This window comes from Acanthisitta chloris, unplaced genomic scaffold (genome assembly GCF_000695815.1).
Source record: "Acanthisitta chloris isolate BGI_N310 unplaced genomic scaffold, ASM69581v1 scaffold3022, whole genome shotgun sequence".
NCBI lineage: Eukaryota > Metazoa > Chordata > Aves > Passeriformes > Acanthisittidae > Acanthisitta > Acanthisitta chloris.
This window is the reverse complement of record NW_008661993.1, coordinates 58732-78554: the sequence shown is the minus strand read 5'-3', so window position 1 is coordinate 78554 and position 19823 is coordinate 58732. Positions and strand designations below refer to the sequence as shown.

The 19823-nt window shown below is 40.3% G+C and overlaps 1 protein-coding gene across 1 annotated transcript in view; it reads right to left on the bottom strand.

Moving 5' to 3' along the window:
• Nucleotides 1–2813: 2813 nt before the first annotated feature.
• The window catches only part of MBP (myelin basic protein), a 70346-nt gene continuing 53336 nt past the window's right edge, over nucleotides 2814–19823 (bottom strand). The window contains exon 3 of the mRNA XM_009070412.1: nucleotides 2814–3399. Coding sequence (XP_009068660.1) covers nucleotides 2957–3399 — 443 coding nt within the window. The 3' untranslated portion in view covers nucleotides 2814–2956. The remainder of the gene's footprint in view (nucleotides 3400–19823) is intronic.

The following is a 19823-nucleotide window of genomic DNA, read 5'->3' as shown; positions in this document are numbered from 1 at the left end:
AATAGTGAATATTATTCACTAATGTACTTCTTAGCTATGGATGCAAGAAGAAAATGCCTCCACAAAGAATTTATAATGTGTTTTGCTTGAATGTCAGCCCTAAATCTGTACAAAGAGCAAGTGTTGTCTCTGCATTCCAGTGCTTGCTGGTGTGGGTAGCTGAGATATACACTCCCACTGGGGCATGGGCTGGCTGAAAAAGGAAGGTTGCAAGAAAGGCAGTTGCAGAGTTGCTTTGAAATGCTTCGAAATTAATCAAAACCAAGTGTAAGCAAATAAACAGTGCAGCTCTAGGAACTTTTCCATTTCAAGCCTTTGAAATTCATCCTTTAAGGTGCTTTTTGTGGTATCTTATTTACCAAAGACCTGTTTGCTTTTAGTGGAGTCTGGAAAACTGCCAAGGGACTTCATTCTATTTCAGCTCATCCGTGAACACCTTGACCATCTATCAGTACTCTGACGCGCTACAAAATTCGGCAAATTTAGACAACAACTATTTAGGTTTTAAGCACAAGTAAGACTATCAGCCATCTAGATTTCCTTTGTATAGACATGTATAAATAAATGACACCACAAGCCTTCCTCGATACAAGAAACCAAAAGGCATTGATTCAAAGGCTAAATAAATAATAGCTGAAACAACTGTCTGTGCCACTTGCTTGGTACTTTCCACACTGAAGCCCTCCCATGAAAGAGCTTCCTAGGGCATGAATCAACATTACCACTGTATGGAAGAGTGCTAGACATGCTTTGGCACTGGAAGTCCTAATGTGGCTGACTATACAAGAAACCAAAAGGCATTGATTCAAAGGCTAAATAAATAATAGCTGAAACAATTGTCTGTGCCACTTGCTTGGTACTTTCCACACTGAAGCCCTCCCATGAAAGAGCTTCCTAGGGCATGAATCAACATTACCACTGTATGGAAGAGTGCTAGACATGCTTTGGCACTGGAAGTCCTTATGTGGCTGGCTTTGCCAAGATAATAAAACTTCTCTGCGCTTCCAGCTCAGATCTGCAAGTCAGGACTCTGTAATACTATGTGTAGTTGTTCTTAAGGAAAAAAAACAAACCCACAACTTCTGCTAGATAAAAAAGCTAGAATTGTCCATACTTCTGTACTGTTTTGCAGACATTTAAGTGCTTCAAAATAGCAGTTTACTGAACAGCAACAAAGTTAAAAGAGATGATGTCCTGTCCTCTCATACAAAATTACATAGGTTTCTGTAGAGAATCATCACAATTGTGTTCACAATAAAGGATAAAACACAGAATTTTTACAACTTGCAGCCATTTTTTAGTCATTACTCCTAAAAAGTGAGTCGGTTGGTTTGATTTATTGCCAGAATGTACATACCTCTGTATATTCTGTATGCAGAATAGAACTTTTTGGTATTGTTTCCTTGGTGTACAAAGATCTTTTCATATACTACATTTCACTGAGTAACACAGTACATGAACAAAACAGCAAGAGTTGAGTTAGCCAACCAAGTTCAAGAAAACAGCAGTGCTGGGAAACCATCTCTGATATCTTCAGTAACGGTAGAAAAGAGGCTTTCTTCATGCTCACAGCAACTGCTTGTTGCATGTATGAACATTACATACCTACAGAAACAACTACACGTGGTTGCTAAATCTTTGTCAGGAGCATTACAGGCCCCAGTTTGTAAATGTGAGAAATAAAAAGACCAAACCACACAGCTTGCTTCTTACTAGCTACCAGGGGTGAGAAGCTTCTGGTTTTAAGTTCCTAGAGTATTTTTCATCCAGTGGTCTCTACATAACAGCAGCTCTTCAGGGAAGGTCTGTTATACATTGTGCTTCCGGGTGTGGAGCTGTGAGGTACACTGGCAGCCTGCAGCTGTCATACCATCACAAATCAGTTTTACACCACAGGGGAGTATGTATCTTGTCCCAGTGCAACACTCTGAGACAGCACATATCACAGGTTACTGAATACACCTCAAAGGCTGTCAAAGATTATTCAAAAATTTGGGCCCAGCCAGCAACTATGAGCATTGCTACTTTGCAACACACAACTATGCAACGGCATCAATAAATTCAGCTAAAAGAAAGGGTTTACAACTGTACAGCAGTTCCTTTCAGGTGCTTATGTAGTGTGTGGACACACGAACACAAGACTCCACTTATAATTTATATGGCAAAGGGTACAGTGAAAATATCTTAAACTTGGCCACTTGAATAGTAGTGAACTAATATGCCAGGTGCATAACTTATCAGTGGAGGCAGGTTCATCCCAGAAGAGGAAAGAATTCAAGGAATAATAGCCTTTCATCAATACCTTGTTTTTCAATTCATAATGAAGAAATCACTGGTTACACATTTTCTAATATGAAATGCTTGCAATATAAAACTTAACTTCTTGCCAGAATAAAGGAGGTGGACTATTTTGTACACCTGGGATTCAGGATAATATCTGTCAAGCCATCTCCTCAGCAGTGCTATCAAATGGCCTTAAAACATGCTCTTGCACAGCAGGCTGAGAATTTGGCCACAATTCTTTTTCTAACATCTAATCCCAAACTTGTCACTCAGTGCCAAGCTGTGTAGAGATTGTCTTGCATTTAGTGCTCTCATCCAGCTCCCTTTTGCAAATATTTAAGGGCAACACACAAAAGCAGACTGAAATTTCTCTAAATGGCACAGCATACAAATGAATACAATGCACCACATGAAATGCTCACAAAAATTCTCTCAATGTTTGTAGGGCCACCTGGATTTCTAATACTCCTTGTTAGTACCCAGAATAGCTCCTCTTGTTTCCCAGATCTATACTTTTTTTTGCTGTTGTTGTTTTCAGTTTGAAGCCAAGCATTATATTACAAGTACCATCTTGCTGGCTAAGTCAACTCTTGCATTATAGCAGTTAGACCTTTCTTTTAGACCCACCCTTCCTGTTTAATTGTACTGTATTTTGCTGTAGCCTTGCAGTTCTCTATTCCTCAGAGCTCACCTTGCCCCGCCGGGGAACGTGTCTTTCACCTCCAAAGAATCTGCCCAGCGAGTCAAGTATGCCCGAGTCTCTGTGCCTTGGAGATCCATGTCTAGCATGGTCTATAGTGCTCGCAGATGCCATTTTTGATCCGTGCCGGAAAGAGGAGCGTTTTTGTGAAGCCATCAAATCCGAATTCTCTGAAGCTGCTGCACTGTCCTCTTGGATGGTCTGTAGCTCGTCTGACTCTGAGGGCCGATCTTTGAAGGTGTTGTCTTCTCTTCCTGGGGCATCTCGGGAAAAGAGGCGGATCAAGTGGGGGCGACCAGTCCTGTCAGCTGGGTTGGCCTCGGGCCAGGCATTCTTCGGGTCTGCTGTGCCTTTGGAGTCTGTCACCGCTGGGCTCTTGGTGGAGGTCCCATTGTTCTGATTCACATCTGCCTCTCCTGCAAACAACAAGGATGAGATATGAATACAGGCCTGTGAAAAACAGCCCTGGAACAATGCTGCTTTCTTTCCCTTGCCTTGAGATGCTCATTTCATACAAAACCAGTAATATGTGCAGTTGTAATGAAACTATGTTCTCTACCAGCCTGTAAGAACATTAAGCTATCTTGGAACTGAAACTGGGATGATGTTCTCACACAAAATTTGCAGTAGTTCCAGGTCGCTTTTTAAAAATTTAACACATTTATAAATAGATGAATAGATTGCTTGAAGCACAACTGAAACTAACTTTATTTACGCTGATGGCTTGCTGATGAGGAGGCTTTCAGTGAACAATCAGAATTCCCATACTTTCCCTTGAGGACTGCAACTCTAAACTCAAAACAGGGAGAAAAAATAAATAATAAAAGCAACACTGCAGGGCTGTGCCTTCACAAGTGCACATTCCCTCTCCACAATGCCAGAGCTTTTGTACGCAAAGGTTTTGGCCCCATTTGGAATCCCTCACTGTAACTTCAATATGGATCAAATAAGCATAATGAGGGGAGGTCGTTTTTTCCCACTATTTCAATTGCTCTCACTTAAAAAAGACAGAGAACACTAAGCTGCTATTTCTGCCTGGCATCCCATGACAGTTTTTCTCCATGTATGACGACCCTGACTCTTGGTGCACAGTGTCCTAGCACTGATGCTGAAGGCCTAGAGCAAAAGTGCCCAATTTGCATTTAGTGCTTGTGAGAAGTGACAAAAACAATTATCAGAAACTGACAAGCTTTTAGCCAAGAAAGGTGCCAAGACAGATGCCTGTGGTGTAAGTGAAATGCCTGCTGCCTTCTCCGCAGTTGTGTTTTGAAGCACGCAGTAAAATATCTGAAAAGCAGCAGCTGCAGCACACTTAGCCCTTAACCTGTAGTAGCTCCTTCTATCAGTGACAAAAAGACTTACTGAGTCTTTCAAAGTCTATACCATGACTCCTACTGTTCTAAAGGAAACTGCACCCACTGAGAAATATGTCTTATCCCCAAGGAACACCAAAAGAACATTAGCAGGTCGCTGTTTGAGAAGCAACCTTCACTTCAGACACCTCCCACACACTCACTCTGTGTCAGAGACATCCTTTGGAGTTAACAGAGCACAGAATTTCATAAATAAGTTATGGTTAGTCATTTGTTGTTACCTTTAGGGTCTCCTAAATTACCTCATTACATCCCCATTTGATTTGGTCCTTGTTGCAATGGGAGGGGTAGGATCTGGCAAACCCTGTTATGTTTTCAAAGTGCTCTGGGTTCAAGTACTTTGCTGATTCACCAGGGCAATTTTAGATTTGACACAGTCATTTCATATGGTTTTGCCCGCCCACAAGGCACTAAAGAAACCTCTTCCCAGGCTGAGAATAATTCTGAGATAATTTTATGGATAACAACACAAGGCAGTAATGATGACTTCTGAAAAGATTACCCCTATGTAGGTTACAATTAGTTGTAATCAGCCTGCAACAGTTTTTCATAAAAAAACATAACAAGCAGTTTTGCTATGCAACTTTTCTTTTTCTTCTCTGAAAACTACCTAGAAAATGTTGAGGAACTTTAAGTAAAATTTATTTGGTTAAAACCTCTAAAAGGATCTCAGGGATACAATTATTTAACCAGCACTGTCACTGAAGACCTCATTAGTGGGGAAAATACTTGCTGGCAACATTTGGATTTGGGTTTTTGTGAAAAGATACTCTCAAAATACTCAAATGATTTTCTTAACAGAACAAACCAAAAGTAACTACCTTGGATATATGACACATTCTAAAACTGCAAAACACTTTAAAAAGCAACTCTAAGTCTAGATTCTATACCATAATACAAATCCATTCAAGGACAGAAAAAGAAAAGCAAACAAAAGAGTTATTGTATTTAATTAAATGCATTAACAAAACACCAGAGCATCTGCATACTAATATTTTTTACAACAGTTGTTCTTTGTGTCACTGAATACGGGTATTGGTAAGCAACAAAGAAGGGTATTTGTGCCACAAAAGTAGCTTCTCCCAATGCATACGCAGTGAGCTATAAAGTATAAATCTTTCTGTATGCTTTATTTCAGTAATGAAAGCACACATTTAACTTTTCTCTAGATTTTCTGCATGCTCAAGTATTCTCTGATATATAAAAATATATAAGAGAGATATTGTTAATATTTTTGATAACTAATCAAAGTCTTCCAGTGCATTTGGAGGGACAGATTACTCTAATAATGTCTTAAGGTTATCCAGAATTAATGGAGCATGTAAATATATGCCTGTTAGTTCATTTCAAAACAAATACTTAGACTTCTATTAAAACCTGTTCTAAATGCTGTGTATATGACAGTGATAATATTTTTTTAAGTTCTTTTTCCACAATATGAAGCTCTTTGTTAAAACAGAGTACCCTCCCTGTACCCTATATCTTGTACAAGAGAAAGTTGCCCAGGGAGGAAGAGGTCTTAGGTACTTGTTTTGTTAATCCTTCAAAATGGAGTACAGCAGAATGCATTGCCATAGGCATTAACCAGAAGGCTATCAAAGTGTCTTCTATTTCTATTCAAGTGAATATAGTCATTGAAAGTTGCATGAATGAGAGCATGAGAAAAGCACATCCTCACATTAGCCCAAAAGCAGCAGGAGGGAGTCAGACTCTGGTCACGCCTGGAGTGCCACATCTCTTCTCAAAGACCACTCCTGTAGGCAAAGCCACCTTTCCACATCCCCTCGCTCCATGCTGCTCTGGAGCCTGCTGCTGGCACAGTTTTCCCTGTGCATGTTGGTCAAAGTGAACAAAGTCGTTTGTTCCCTGTATACACAGTGATTCCCAAAATGAATATAGAAGAATATAGATGGACAAAAATTCAGAACAGTCTCTTAATGAAACAAATGATGAATTCCAAAGGTGCTTTCAAGTAAACATTATTAAATCCAAACCTCCATTGTCTTTAGTAGGAGTTAGGTCCCATATAAGTATGTAAGTATTTTTTTAAAACTACTGTGCCTTAATGCTCAATTGGACATTAATAGTTTATCCCATTTCTCGAGAATCAAAACAACTCTTTTACATAAGCTTCTAATTGGCTTGGACCTCCCAGCCCCATGGTTCAAACAACGACTCTCAAGACCATGGAAACCTGTTGTGTGCAAAGTACAATTCCCAACAGAGAGACCTTGGATACAAGTATCCTTCTCAAGGATCACTTGATAGAACTGCTCTATGATAGTCCTACAGAAGTCTGTAGCCTTCTTCCTTACAGAGGACAACCTGGAAAGAAGCTCTAAAACTTAAGAGTTTTAAAAAAGATTACAAGTTTTTCATCTCCTCCCACTCCTTTCCAGTCTTGCTTTCTTGCAGATACTTGTAATTCCTCTCACATTCCTATTGCTGCTCCCGCTACAAATGCTGTAAAATAAACGAGGAAAATGAAGCTAATAAAAGCTAAAGTACATTTCCCCTACTTTGGGTTCTCAAGAGAGGCTTAGATCAACAGCAAATACTGACTGTAATAATACACAACAACAGTGTAAAGATTTGTATGCAATGTTAAGAAATAAGTATTACTTACTCATTACAAATGGCAGAAAGTACATTAATCAACTTTGTAACACCGCATATTTAATGTACTTTATCATAACTACAGACTGCTGTGACTGAATACTAATTTCCTTTTTCTTGGCCTTTTTTCTCAGGGTATGAAGATGAAAATTATCTCACTGAACTTTAAGGATCTTTGAAATCAACTTTTCATTTTAGCTTAAGTCATGTATATTTATAAAGCAGTGCTTCTCAGTATACAAAATACGTGTACTTGTCTTTTCCTACTTTTTAGGTCCTCTCTCTTCTATAAGAAAACTGGATAGTTAAATATAATGCAGCGTAGTTCTCAGTTCTGAGTCAACTCTATTTCAGTATGTTTACTGAAATGCTGGCAATAAAGTATTAAGTAAAATATCTGAAATTTTGTACTTCTTTACCTGTATTTAGTCATTTGAACAACAAAGGGTTATACCTAGAAATTAATCAACTTCACAATAGCTAAGATTTCAAGATCTTCAGCAAGATGTAACAGTAAGGCAGATGTATTAGTAATAATTTGCCTTACATTATTTAAGAGGCTGAAACCACTACTTTGGAACACGTGGCTTCTAGTCACATTTGTGGTAATATCAGGCATTTGAAAGAATGAAACGCCAGAAAAAGCACATCCGTCATCACTACATATACTCTGCAATTGAGGATGTCTGGGTTCCAGCTCTGTCTTGAGATAACTGTTTCCCAATGTTTTCCCTTCCTCTTCATGAAGTTCTCTAGAAACAAATGACCTTAAGGAACAGTTTTGCTGGAAGTATAGCTAGCAAAACAACAGAGCCCTAATTCACTCTGTCTTTGGATACTGTCATTATGGTTTTCTGCAATATCACACACCTCGGTTCAAACTTTAGCGTTCTTAAGTAGATGGGGCAATGGAATGTGTAAATGAGGAGTCTGAACATGCAGCAGTAATTACACACTGTGACCTATTACAAGAGCCGAGATTAAATAAAAATCTGACCAACTTAACACTTAATGTTCTTAGAAAAATAATCCAACAATTTAGTGCTCAGCAGTATCAGGTGTCAAAGGCAAGAGTGGCAAATCCATTGATTCTAAAGACAAGCACAGGTCAGAAACAGAAAGGCCAGTCCTGGCTGTACTGAGGAGCTCTGCATGGCTTAGCATGTAGTGGGAGCACCCACTGATCAGACTAAAAGGAGAACAGAGGATGAGAAAATGAATGCAAACCAGTAGACTGGGGCAGAGGAAGGTTCAGGAAACGAGGCTACAGATCTCCTGGTCATTTGTTCTATGGCTTTTTAATCTGATCAAAACTTTTGAGGCAATTTCACTCTCTCCGTTGGGTACCAGTGAGAGGTACAATCTGGCTTCTGGTTTGGCCTTTGTGCAGCCTGCAGTAGAATGGAGTGTCTACAGCCACTAGGCTTCACAACAGAAGTATTTGAGGAGAGAGAGGAAAGGATTATGTCCGCATTGTTAAATCTGAACTTCAAAGCTTGATTCATCCTCATTATGCTAAGGCACTGCAGTCAAAAAATGGCTCTCAGCCTAACTTCACTAATATGGTTAGAAGGCAATATGCCATCAGGCATTTCAATTCACAGATCTAATTACTGGGTTTGTCTGATGCTTGTCAAACAGTTGGAAATCAATTTTGGACAAATATTTCTGTTTGGAATAGATGGTATGCAGCATAATTGTGGAACAAACAGTTGGTCATAGTTCTGAGCACAACCAGAATGAATCTGCTGGTACATTTAGCCTTTAAACAAACATTTTCCCCATTTTCTAGCAGAATGAATGCAAAGAGAAATGTCAGTGTGTTTCATAATACAGATTCATATGAGTTTAACACTCCTCCTGCAGTTAGCCAAAAGTTCAGTTCCATTACAGCTCACTCTCCTCCCTCCCTCCTTGCCAAAGCTTATCACTTTCAGGGGGAAAAAGTCAACCAAAAGGCAAATATATCACTTCAGTGTAATTGAAGAAAGAATATTTTTCTGCACAAGAAATTCAGCTTTTCCTACAGGCTAATCAATCTGTAGGCGAAACCTCCACAAAAATGAGAAGCAATTCATGCACTCCTTTGACCTGCCTCTCTCACTGCTTTCATTAGACATTACAGAGCATATAAGGCTCTTACAAGACTAGAACAAAAGCTGTTATGGTGTTTCTATTCCATTGATGAGTTGAGTACACTTCTACACTGATCTGATGAAGGGGTCTGTTGTGGCACAATTCTCCATGCAATAAGCCTTAGTACTAAAAAAATAGTAAAAAGTGGAAAACCCCCACCCAGCCCAGTAGTTACTTCTACTGAACTAAATTGAACAAAAGACCAAGTTTAGTTCTATACTGCATCTTGGGTCAATAAGAATCACTGGCTGAGCCTGCTGAAAAATATTGCACTGCTGTTAGTAAAGCCACAACACATTTTTAGAGCTGACATTTAGACTGCATTGCTGTGGCCAGGCAAATGAAACTTCCACTTAAAATTTTACAAGAGCCTGAACCCCTGATGCCTCATGGAATACCAGTTCTTAACTGTTCTTTGCAGAAAGTATTATGTCCCCTGAGATATAATGCCAGAATGAGACACAAGAAGTCAAACAGGATCTATTAATTGCTAGACCTTTGCTAATGCCTAAGTCTTGGCACAGTTGCTTTCATGAAAGATCTCATCTCCCCAGTCCTTTCCCACTGAAGAAGAGCTGCTGAAGTAGCAGAGCTTGGCCTTACAGCAGAGCTCACATGAAAACACAGAGAAGTTTGATGGAGAGAAGGGAAGTGTCAGTTTGCATCCTGTTATGAAATTAACTGTCTTTACAGGTGTAGCAGGAGAAAGGAGTAACATTTATCTGTATTATGTATGCTTGTATTTTGAAAAAATAAATACTGTATTCACTCAGGTGGAATAGGAATACATACTTTTTTAGCATAAAATTATGCTGTATGGAAAAAAGCGAAAATTGCATAGGAGAATATAAATTATTTCAGACACTAATTACTACAGCATGAAAAAATAAGTGCGATTCCTCTCACTTTATTTCTGCTGCTAACCTAAAATGCACTACAGATCTGCTGAAAAAAACCAAACACTTCAAACATTTGGCATACTTTGGCATCAATTCACAAGTAGCTATTTTACTAAGTAAGAAGACATGGTAAAATCTCTTTTGAAATGACTAGACACCTTCTTTCCAAAAGGCCAGTCAACAAAAAACCTGCTGGCTGCCAAAGGTGTTTCTAACAGTAGTGCTGTTCTTTTGACACTGGGATAAATAAACCTCCCAAGGTGACTTGACAGTTTCTTCTCAGTTCCCTCAACATACCAGACAGCAGGCCTTGTCCTCATCCCGAGACATACCTTTCAGCACTTCCCTCAGCTACATGAAAGGTAATTCTCAGACTTCAGGAAGTAGAGCTGGAAAAATACACCTGTGAAGTAGTTTATCCTGATGGTAGTCTATATGAGAGAGGTGATCTGCCAGAAGCATTCTTTGCTACATACAGTCACTGTTGATCTGCATATGGACAACCAAAATTATCAACCTCCTGCTTGGGGGACAAGAAACAACACTTAGATTTTTAAGTATTGGGCCTAGTGTATGCATTGTTTGTACAAGCAGTACCAGTTTGCATGGGTCCCACAGAATCTAGGTAAAATATATACACTTATTTCAATATGGCAGCAACTCTTTCAAGATCATATATATACTGAGGCAAAGTATAAAATTATATGCAACACAACCAGAAAATTATATCCTTTCATAGCAAATATAATCTGTTTTCCTAACTTTGCATCTTTCATTTCAGGGATTCAATGCTTAAAACCTAGATGTCTATCGACATACAGGTCAATACAAAAAGTAGTGCTGGATTTCTAGGGTGATAAACAATAGGTAGTATTAATTTTGCAAGTTCATTAGGTTAATCAAAAGCCTGATTTTTATTTTTTCTTTCCCCTAAATTCTGTTAGACTTCATTGTCTCAGACAAGGTGTTTAATTTGTAGCTGTGAACCACTGTTTGTTACAAGAGTACCAGTTTAATGATAAATGCATCCCTTAAGCATCACTCCAGGGTAAAGCTATCAGTTTTTGGAAAAGGGATCCCTATATCTGGTGGTACCGGCACTGTGAGGAATTGTTGCTATAGTATCTTTTTTGGTAGGGCACCTATACTACCTTTTCAACTTACCTGATAAAACCATGACACAACCAATTGATGACTAGGTGAAAACACACAGGAATATGACATCTAGCTGGAATGGTGACACTCAAATAAATAAAATATGCTTAAGTCTTATTTTGTGAGTTTGCAAACAACACAACATTTTTAGTTCTGCTGATGACTATTATTTAGGGGGTTGGTTCTGTGAAATTAATACAAAATAAAAAATAAAAAATGTGCTGTATATTCATTACAGCTTATGTCCAGGATTATCGTTCCACTGTAGGCAATGAAGTCTTACAGTATCAGTGTGTAAAAAGCAGTAATGCTGTCTGAGCCAGAGATTTTTGATATACCATCACCATGGGTCCTCTTGCTCCAAAACTTTTCTGTATTGTCAGGCTTTTCACCAAGGCACACACAACTCCCAGCATCTGCATGTCAGAGATGTGAAAACACTTGCAGTCTGTGCAGTAATAACCCAATGCTACAGTCTGTGCTCAAAGTCTGGATATTAACAGGAAGCATGTGTGGTTACTGTGCACTGGAACGTATTCATTACCCACCATGAGGGGCTGTGCTCTAGGCACCAGGTTTTAGACTTGATGGAGGAAAAAGGAATGTCATACCTTCCCTAGATTTGTACACTCTGTATTACTTACATCTTTAAGAATCCTCTTTCCTCTCTGTTCTTACTGAAGAAACAGCCCTTCACTGAGATGCTTAATTAAAATAGCAAACTGAGTAGTGGCAGCAGCTGAAATAGCCATGTTCATTCTGGCCATGTCAAAGAAAGAGATGAAAGCAAGCCAGTCAGCAAGGTGCTTCAAACCATAGGAATTGGAGCAGTAATTGCATACCAACCAACTCTATGTGTTCTCCTGTTACAGATAATGTTGAAGCTTAAAACCAGAGGTACAACAGACCTTTTTCTCTTAAACCTACTCTGAAAGTCAGACCATACAAGAAATTAGCTAGGGAGTCTAAGTTACACATTGTCTGTCACTGCACAGTGCTTAATTTCCTCTCTCTCTGTTCCAAAGGGGTTTTATAGTACAGGCTACAGATATATTTCTGCCATTCAGCCCTATATCTTTGTAAGAAATTACCAATTACTCCTAACTTTTGAAGTCTCACAGGAAAGTTTTCTATGGAGCCATCCACTGCCTTTACCTAACCACACTGACCAGCAAGCCACCTATGCAGGAATACATGACACAAACCACAGCAAAACAGGTTGCTTGACTGACATGATCTCCTTTTATGACAAGGTGACCCACCTAGTGGATGAGAGAAAGGCTGTGAATATTGTCTACCTGGACTCAGTAATACTGTCACCCACAGCATTCTCCTGGAGAAGCTAGCAGCCCATGGCTTGGACAGGTGCACTCTCTGCTGGGTTAAAAACTGGCTGTATGGCCAGGCCCAGAGAGTAGTGGTGAACAGTGCTGTATCCAGTTGGTGGTTGGTCACTAGAGAGGTTCCCCAAGGTCCAGTACTAGGGCCAGTCTTAGACAAGAATGCACTCTCAGGAAGTTTTCAGACAACACTAAGTTGGGTGGGAATGTTGATCTGCTGGAGGACAGGAAGGCTCTGCAGAGAGATCTGGCCATGCTGGATTGATGGGCTGAGGCCAACTGTGTGAGGTTCAACAAGGCCAAGTGCCAAGTCCTGTACTTTTGCCACAATAACCCCAGGCAGCGCTACTGGCTGGGGACAGAGTGGCTGGAAAGTGGCCTGGTGATAAAGGACCTGGGAGTGCTGGTCAACAGTCAGCTGAACATGCCAGCAGTGTGCCCAGGTGGCCAAGAAGGCCAATGGCATCCTGGATTGTATTATAAATAGTGTGGCCAGAAGGACCAGGGCAGTGACCATCCAACTGTACTCGGTACTGGTGAGGCCACACCTCGAGTACTGTGTCCAGTTCTGGGCCCCTCATTAAAAGAAAGACATTGGGGTGCTGGAGCATGTCCAGAGAAGAGCAATGGAGCTGGTGAGGGATCTGGAGCACAAGTCTGATGAGGAAGGGTGTTTAGCCTGGAGAAAAGGAGGATCAGGGGGAATTTTAGTGGTCTCTACAACTACCTGAAAGGAGGTTGAAGCAAGGTAGGAATTGGCCTCTTCTCCTAGGCAGCTATCAACAGGACAAGAGGAAAAGACATCAAGTTGTGCTAGGGGAGGTTCAGGCTGGATATCTGAAAGAATTACTTCACAGAAAGGGTAGTTAAGCAGTGGGACAGGCTGCCCAGGGAAGTGGTCAAATCACTGTCCCTGGAAGTGTTCAAGTAATAACTGGATGTGGCACCTAGTGCTATGGTTTAGTTGACACAATGGTGGTTGGTCAAATGTGGAACTTGATGACCTTGGAGGTCTTTTCCAACCTTAATGATTCCGTGAATCTATAGAAAAGAAAACAGCACTGGAGCTTGTTGTTAGCCTCATGGGTATGTGAAGGTGTTGTATGCTTGTGAGGACAAGTAAAGAAATCTGCAAGTGAAAAGAGGAATGCTAAAAAATTAAAAACATCCCCTGCGAGAGAACAATTTTTGGATCTCCAGATTGTAATTAAAACCAATCTACCTGATTGCACAAACTGCCTTGCACTCTGCACGCTTTCACAGACTTGGTCACTTGGTTATCCGTGCCACTGATGTACAATGCAGAGCTGAAACAAAGCCCACACGGTGGCCGACCATTGCAGAGGAATGCAGCCGTGTAGGCCTGGCTCGCACCCTCTCTCTCTTGTTTTCCAGAACTTCTGGCATTGCCTCCATTTGCTGAGGGTTACAAAGGAGAGTACAGAAAACAAAAGAGCCTGTGGTTGAAACCAGTGGGACTTGCTATGGCAGAAATTTGGAATCTATGAGAAGCATGTGGCAATGCTCCACACAGCCCGCAGAGAGTTTTTTACAGACTTAAACAAAGAATTTTATCCACCCACCAGTTCCAAAGAAAAATGTTCCTTTGTGTTACTGGAACATACAGGTTTGTTTTAATCTTGAGTATCTATCTTACAAAGGATCCTCCCACAGCAAAGCAATCTGGGGCATCACTTGTAACAAACAATTTCATTAACTTAAAGATGAAAAATAAAATCACCTGTTTGATCCATTGGCATTGGTGCTCTTTAAAAATTGTGCAACTGACTAGTATTAAACAAAGATTGATTGATTATTCATCTTTTTTGCCTCAGTCACTTTGAGTCTAAATGCAGGTCACAAAACCTGTACATATCCCACTCCCTCCCAAAGTAATAGCACAACAAAATGACTCATGATTTCATCAGATCTCACAGCAACTTCCCCTATCTTAGGTATTTTCCACATCAGTTATGTTTTCCTGAAAAATAACCTATTCCATTCCGTGCAGCTGAGTACCCAATATTACAGTGGAATTTCTTTCATAACACCATAGAGAAACCAGGCCTTAAAATCAGCAGAAAAAGAAAAGTTGGTGAAGTGAGGTGAGGACAGTGACTGAACCAGCTGGTTCAAAGGAAGTTGCTCAGAGCATGATAAGCAACACAAAAAACAGTTGTGGAGTATTTTGTTAAACCCCATCATGTAGCACCTCCAGAAGAGGGCTTGGCTACACTGCTGGTTTTTCTTGATCAGGAGTTAAGTTTCTGAGTAGTATTTTATTATTTAGAAAGCATAAACTACAGAATAAAATACAGTTGTAATCAGTTAACCAAATATGCTAACTTTAAAAAATCAGTTTGATTGTGACCACAGGGAAACTACCTACAGCATGAGGCTAAAAATGCCAATTTTTATGAACTGCATTTTAGTCCTACAGAATAATAGGGTTCATGTGTATTAAGTTTTCCTGAGACCAACTAACTAAACTAACCCCCAAAAACCACTTTACACTAATGAATATAGCCCAAAGTACTGGATGAGTTCTTACATTAAAAAAGTAAGAGAATATGAATGCTTTTAACTCACACTGATTTGTTGTTTTGAGGATGTAACTTCAAAATGTGTTTTCTAAGACTGTTTTGTATAGAGCAGGCACAGGTAAAAAGCAAATTACAGGCATGTGGCAGCCTTAGAGAGAAGAATGCATAACACAAGTTGGTAAGTTGGTATTTGGCAGCTGTGAATCACCAGAAGGATGATGTAACCAATAAGTCTGACATTTTCATGCATCCTTCAGGTGTACATTGATGCATCTCTGGATTTCTCTATTTTGCCTTGTTAATGTATTCTGAACAGCCCAACTGACCTCAGAGAGCCACAGTTAGAGAATTCACAGTAAGGGGAATTACTTTGGTAGTTTTTAGAAGAATTTTTTTCCAAGAAAATTCCTAGATACATTACAGTCCCATAAATGACACATTCAGAGTATAATGTGCATATTTGATAACATTTCTAAAAGTATTTGAAATACCCAAGCACTAAGTAGCCTGTAGACCATTTACCATTGTGTTGTATTCTTGCTGAACAAAATTGAAGATCTGGGTTTACAGAAGTTGACCAAAAAGTCCTCCAAAAATGCCAAGAAAGGGGCTGCAGGGGTGTTCAAGGCTGCCTAAGCCACAGTTCTCTACAGTCAGAACAAGTCCACAACTGTTAGACACTGCATTGATCTGACATTATCTTCAATTTGAAATTGATTTTCACCTTACACTTGTGGTGAAAGGTCAGAGGAGCAAAAGTGAGCAGGAGTTTCTTTCAGTTGCACAGAGCTTGTCACATCTCAGAGCCTGATGAATTACGCTAACATAATGTACGCACCTCTGTGCACTGGGGGAGGCAGAAGCCCATGTGGTGACCTACACCTCCCACCCACTCTGCCCACCACGCCAGTAGTAAGAGGTGCTCCCTGTCCTGTGAGGATGCAGAGGCCCATGTTGTGCTCCACATATCCAGCTGTGTCCACAAGGCAGAAGATCCTGGAGCAATGCAATGACCATGTTGTGACTCACATCCAGATCAGCCCAAGACATGTGCAGTGGAAGCTCACACCTTGGTGGGGACAAGAACCACACCACCAGCTGCATCCATGACATGGAAGACACAAGCACCTCTGTGCCCTATGGGGAGGCAGAGAATCAGGTTGTGAGCTTCACCTCTAGTTCAAGATGCTGGCCTTGAGAGAAGACCCGTGTCTCATATGGACACTGTCTGTAGCAGTCATCTGCAGCTCCAGCTCTGCCTTTTGCATAGATGGTGAGAAAGTAATTCTGCCTAAAAGATCAACAGCTAACTGTTAATTTTTAAAACACAGCAAATGCTTTGCAGATGTGTCACTTCAGGGATGTTCAGCACTCATGATTTTAGTTTTTATCTGCCTGGCAAGGATGCTGCTGGGGCACAGGCTCCTAAGGCTGCACTTGGCCAGTCTTGCTGTAAAAGTCTCTGTACAGGGCCTGGCACAAATAGCACAGCACTCAAGGATGTTGCATCCTGTTCACTACTGTGAAGGGAAGGAATGGGATTTTTGCCACCATGCTCTGCCTTGCTTGTCAAAACAGCTTTGTCTAGAAGCTGCATAATGGAGAACGTCAGCACAGACCCAGGAGAGCCATGGAATTGCTGTGACAGAATGAGTGGAGGGGATAAAAATATTGTAATACATGCAATAAACAGTGGGCAGTTTGTTAAACTATTAGTAAAAATTATTTCAAATACTTTATACTTTTATAATCTGTACAATTAAAACCTCAAGACTTTTAGAGGTAGTTTGGATCATACAGCAATGACAAACTATTCAGAGCCTTCTTGAAGTGATTTCCTAAGTGAAGAAATCTGATATCCAAAGAAATATTTTTCATAAGGGAACTCTAATACATGCCTGAACAACTGATAGAAGATTTGATTACAAAGTCTGCCTGCCTGGCAAATAGACACATTAGAAGGAGCCCTTATTTCAGAATTTATCATAGGGTTTACAGGAAGCAGTATCTTCTTCATAACAGCCTCAAGTGCAGTCCTAAAACCAGAAAATACTTGAAACCAAGCAGGAAGTTCCAGCAACTAAAACAATGAATCCGAAGGACTAAAGCAGTCTCCACTATCTGAATTGGCACAGGGTCTTACAGCATAGAGGTTATCCCATAGAAATATTGGCAGACAGCTGAGAATAAGATGTTTGGAAGGAAGATACCAGAAAAAAAAAAAAAGTGAGGGTTTCTTGTCATGATGAAGTTAATGAGAAATGTGAACTCTAGACATTTAGAGCTGGATACAAATCACCTTGTCTTTCTCTCCTGCAAGCAATGACCAGCATTTAGCAGGGAATAAAGAAATGTCACAAGCAATTGCATGGAAAGACTGTACAGTCCACAGTGAACCACAGAATCCACAGCCTTAAATGTCTAGATATAATGCTTCCAATCCTGAAAGAAAGGACAGTATTTGCACTGGTCACACCATCCCATTGTTCTCTCATGTCACGCATTGTCTCTCTCACTGGCCTCCAACAGTTTCAAGTCCTTCCTCCCATCTTCTCTTCACAAGGTTCCCGGCCCAAATCTACTGTCTGAACCACTCTGCTGTGCTGCCAGTCTGACTCCCACAAGCTCCACCTCCACAGACATCATGACCCCTTGCCATACTGCTGCAGGCTTTAGTAGGCTTCTCCTGGACCAAATTCCAAATTATCTCTGCAGAGCAATTCACCTCTGAAATCTCTCCTTGTCATACAGCCTACCTGCCCAATACCACTCAGAGCTGTCAGAAGCTAGTACATGCAGACAATACATACTCACTTCTAAATCAGCTAGGAGGGTAACAAGATTAAAGCACTACCTCTCCTAACCTACACTGTCAAATGCTTAAAATCCACATACATCTTATGATAGTAGCAGTTAACACAAAGCAACTAAAATCAAAGAGTTCTCACTTGAAACATAAACACTGCATAGCCTTTTACCTTTCCTCAAATCCTTCTGCTGCTCTGGATTACTTACATTTGTCTACCTTAGCTAAGAGCTTTCAAAGTCATTCCTCAAACATCTTTCCAGCAATACCTCATCAATCCTCTACAGCTCCACTAATGCAGAACTGCTGGATCAGCATTTGCCTACAGTTCTCTTAATCCAGCCTCAAGTGTCACTTGGTCGGTGCCACAGATTGATCCAGTTTCTGCACTGAAAGAAGAAATGCTTAATTTCTCACCCTTCCTAGTGAAATTTAAATGGCTGTGCTAAGACAGAGATCATACACTGCTGCCTCATTCACATCCCAATTACAATCAGAATTCTCCACATTTCATTTTACAAGCTCATCTATACAGATAGTGACGAAAGGAAAACAAAGTATTTCTATATTGGCTGAAGGAGGGGGGGAAATTACAAGATTTCTGAAGTAGCCCGGGCCATTTGTACCATTTGTGCACCTTTCTAAAAGATGTATTTACTTAATGTTTGGCAGACTGAGGGAAAATGTGCTCTGATCACACATCAGTTTAAAGTCATCTAGTATTTCAGTGGGATTTTACCTGATTTACAGTATGCTCTTACTCAGAAAAAAATCCAGGAAATTACTAGGGAATCCCAAAGCTCTTCACGTAAATCTAGACCTACAACAAAAGTCCATTTCTGCTTCTGAGCTAAGCATCTGTCAGAACAGCCTTTTAGATTTCTGCTTTAATATTTTAGTATCTAACCTCAACTACTCCAAGTCTTTTGAAACTCCATTTCACTCTCCATCATTACAAACCATGTCACATACTCCTAAATATATTAATAAATCTGTTCTCACCTATACCAGGCCCCAAAAGACATATTTTCTATACACTAACAAATCATTGAAATCAGATTATAAACAACAAAGAGGTTTTTGACATTAAAAAAAAAAAATCGACACTTTTTTCCCCCCTGTGCTGAGCACTTGTGAGCTGTACCATAGTTCTAAATATGACTCAATGCTATATGAAGAACAATGGTGACAAACTGTATAAAACCGCGGCAGTGATCGATGGTACTTTACACAATATCTGCTTTTCAGTAGCAGCATTCTAAGAGTGAAAAACTGCTTGCACAGTACCAAGCCTTGTACCAGTTCGTGGGAGTTACTGCTATTAAAAAAAAGAAAGAAAGAAAAGAAAAAGAATTCACAAACTTTATTTTTCTATTTGAGCCTGTATAAAGTCACTTTTTAATGTGATGAAGAAAACACACTTGGCAAAAAGAGCTATTAGTTCTGAAGACTAAAATGATAGTATGATCGAGCTGCACAATATTTTAACAAGCAAGAAATGCTATAAACATGTTTTTTCAAGTGTATTTTGGGTATGTTCCTCTCAATCCACCCAGCAAACATGAGGATGAATAAAACCACCACTTCTAGAATAATTCATAAGGAGCCTGAGAGCCACTCAATAGGTTACACCAGAAGGACTATCACAGGGCAGCACTTGTATACAGAAGACACACATGCCACACATTCCTGCAACCCCAGGAAGGCAGGTGATATCATGCCTGTCTTTTGCAGGCAGAGATTGCTCCACTCACATCCCAGGCCAGCAGAAGTCATGTTGCAGCCCTCAGCACCATGTTCATCCCAGCCAGCAAACCTGACCAATGCCTGGGGTAGGCTTGGTGCTGCACTAACCTGGGACTGGCACTTCCTCAGGTGCAGCAGACCTGTGCCCGCCAGCAGAAGGCTGAACAATTAGTAGTTCTGTGCCTGTGTGTGCAGGAGCACTATGTGCAAGCCACCATGAGTTTCT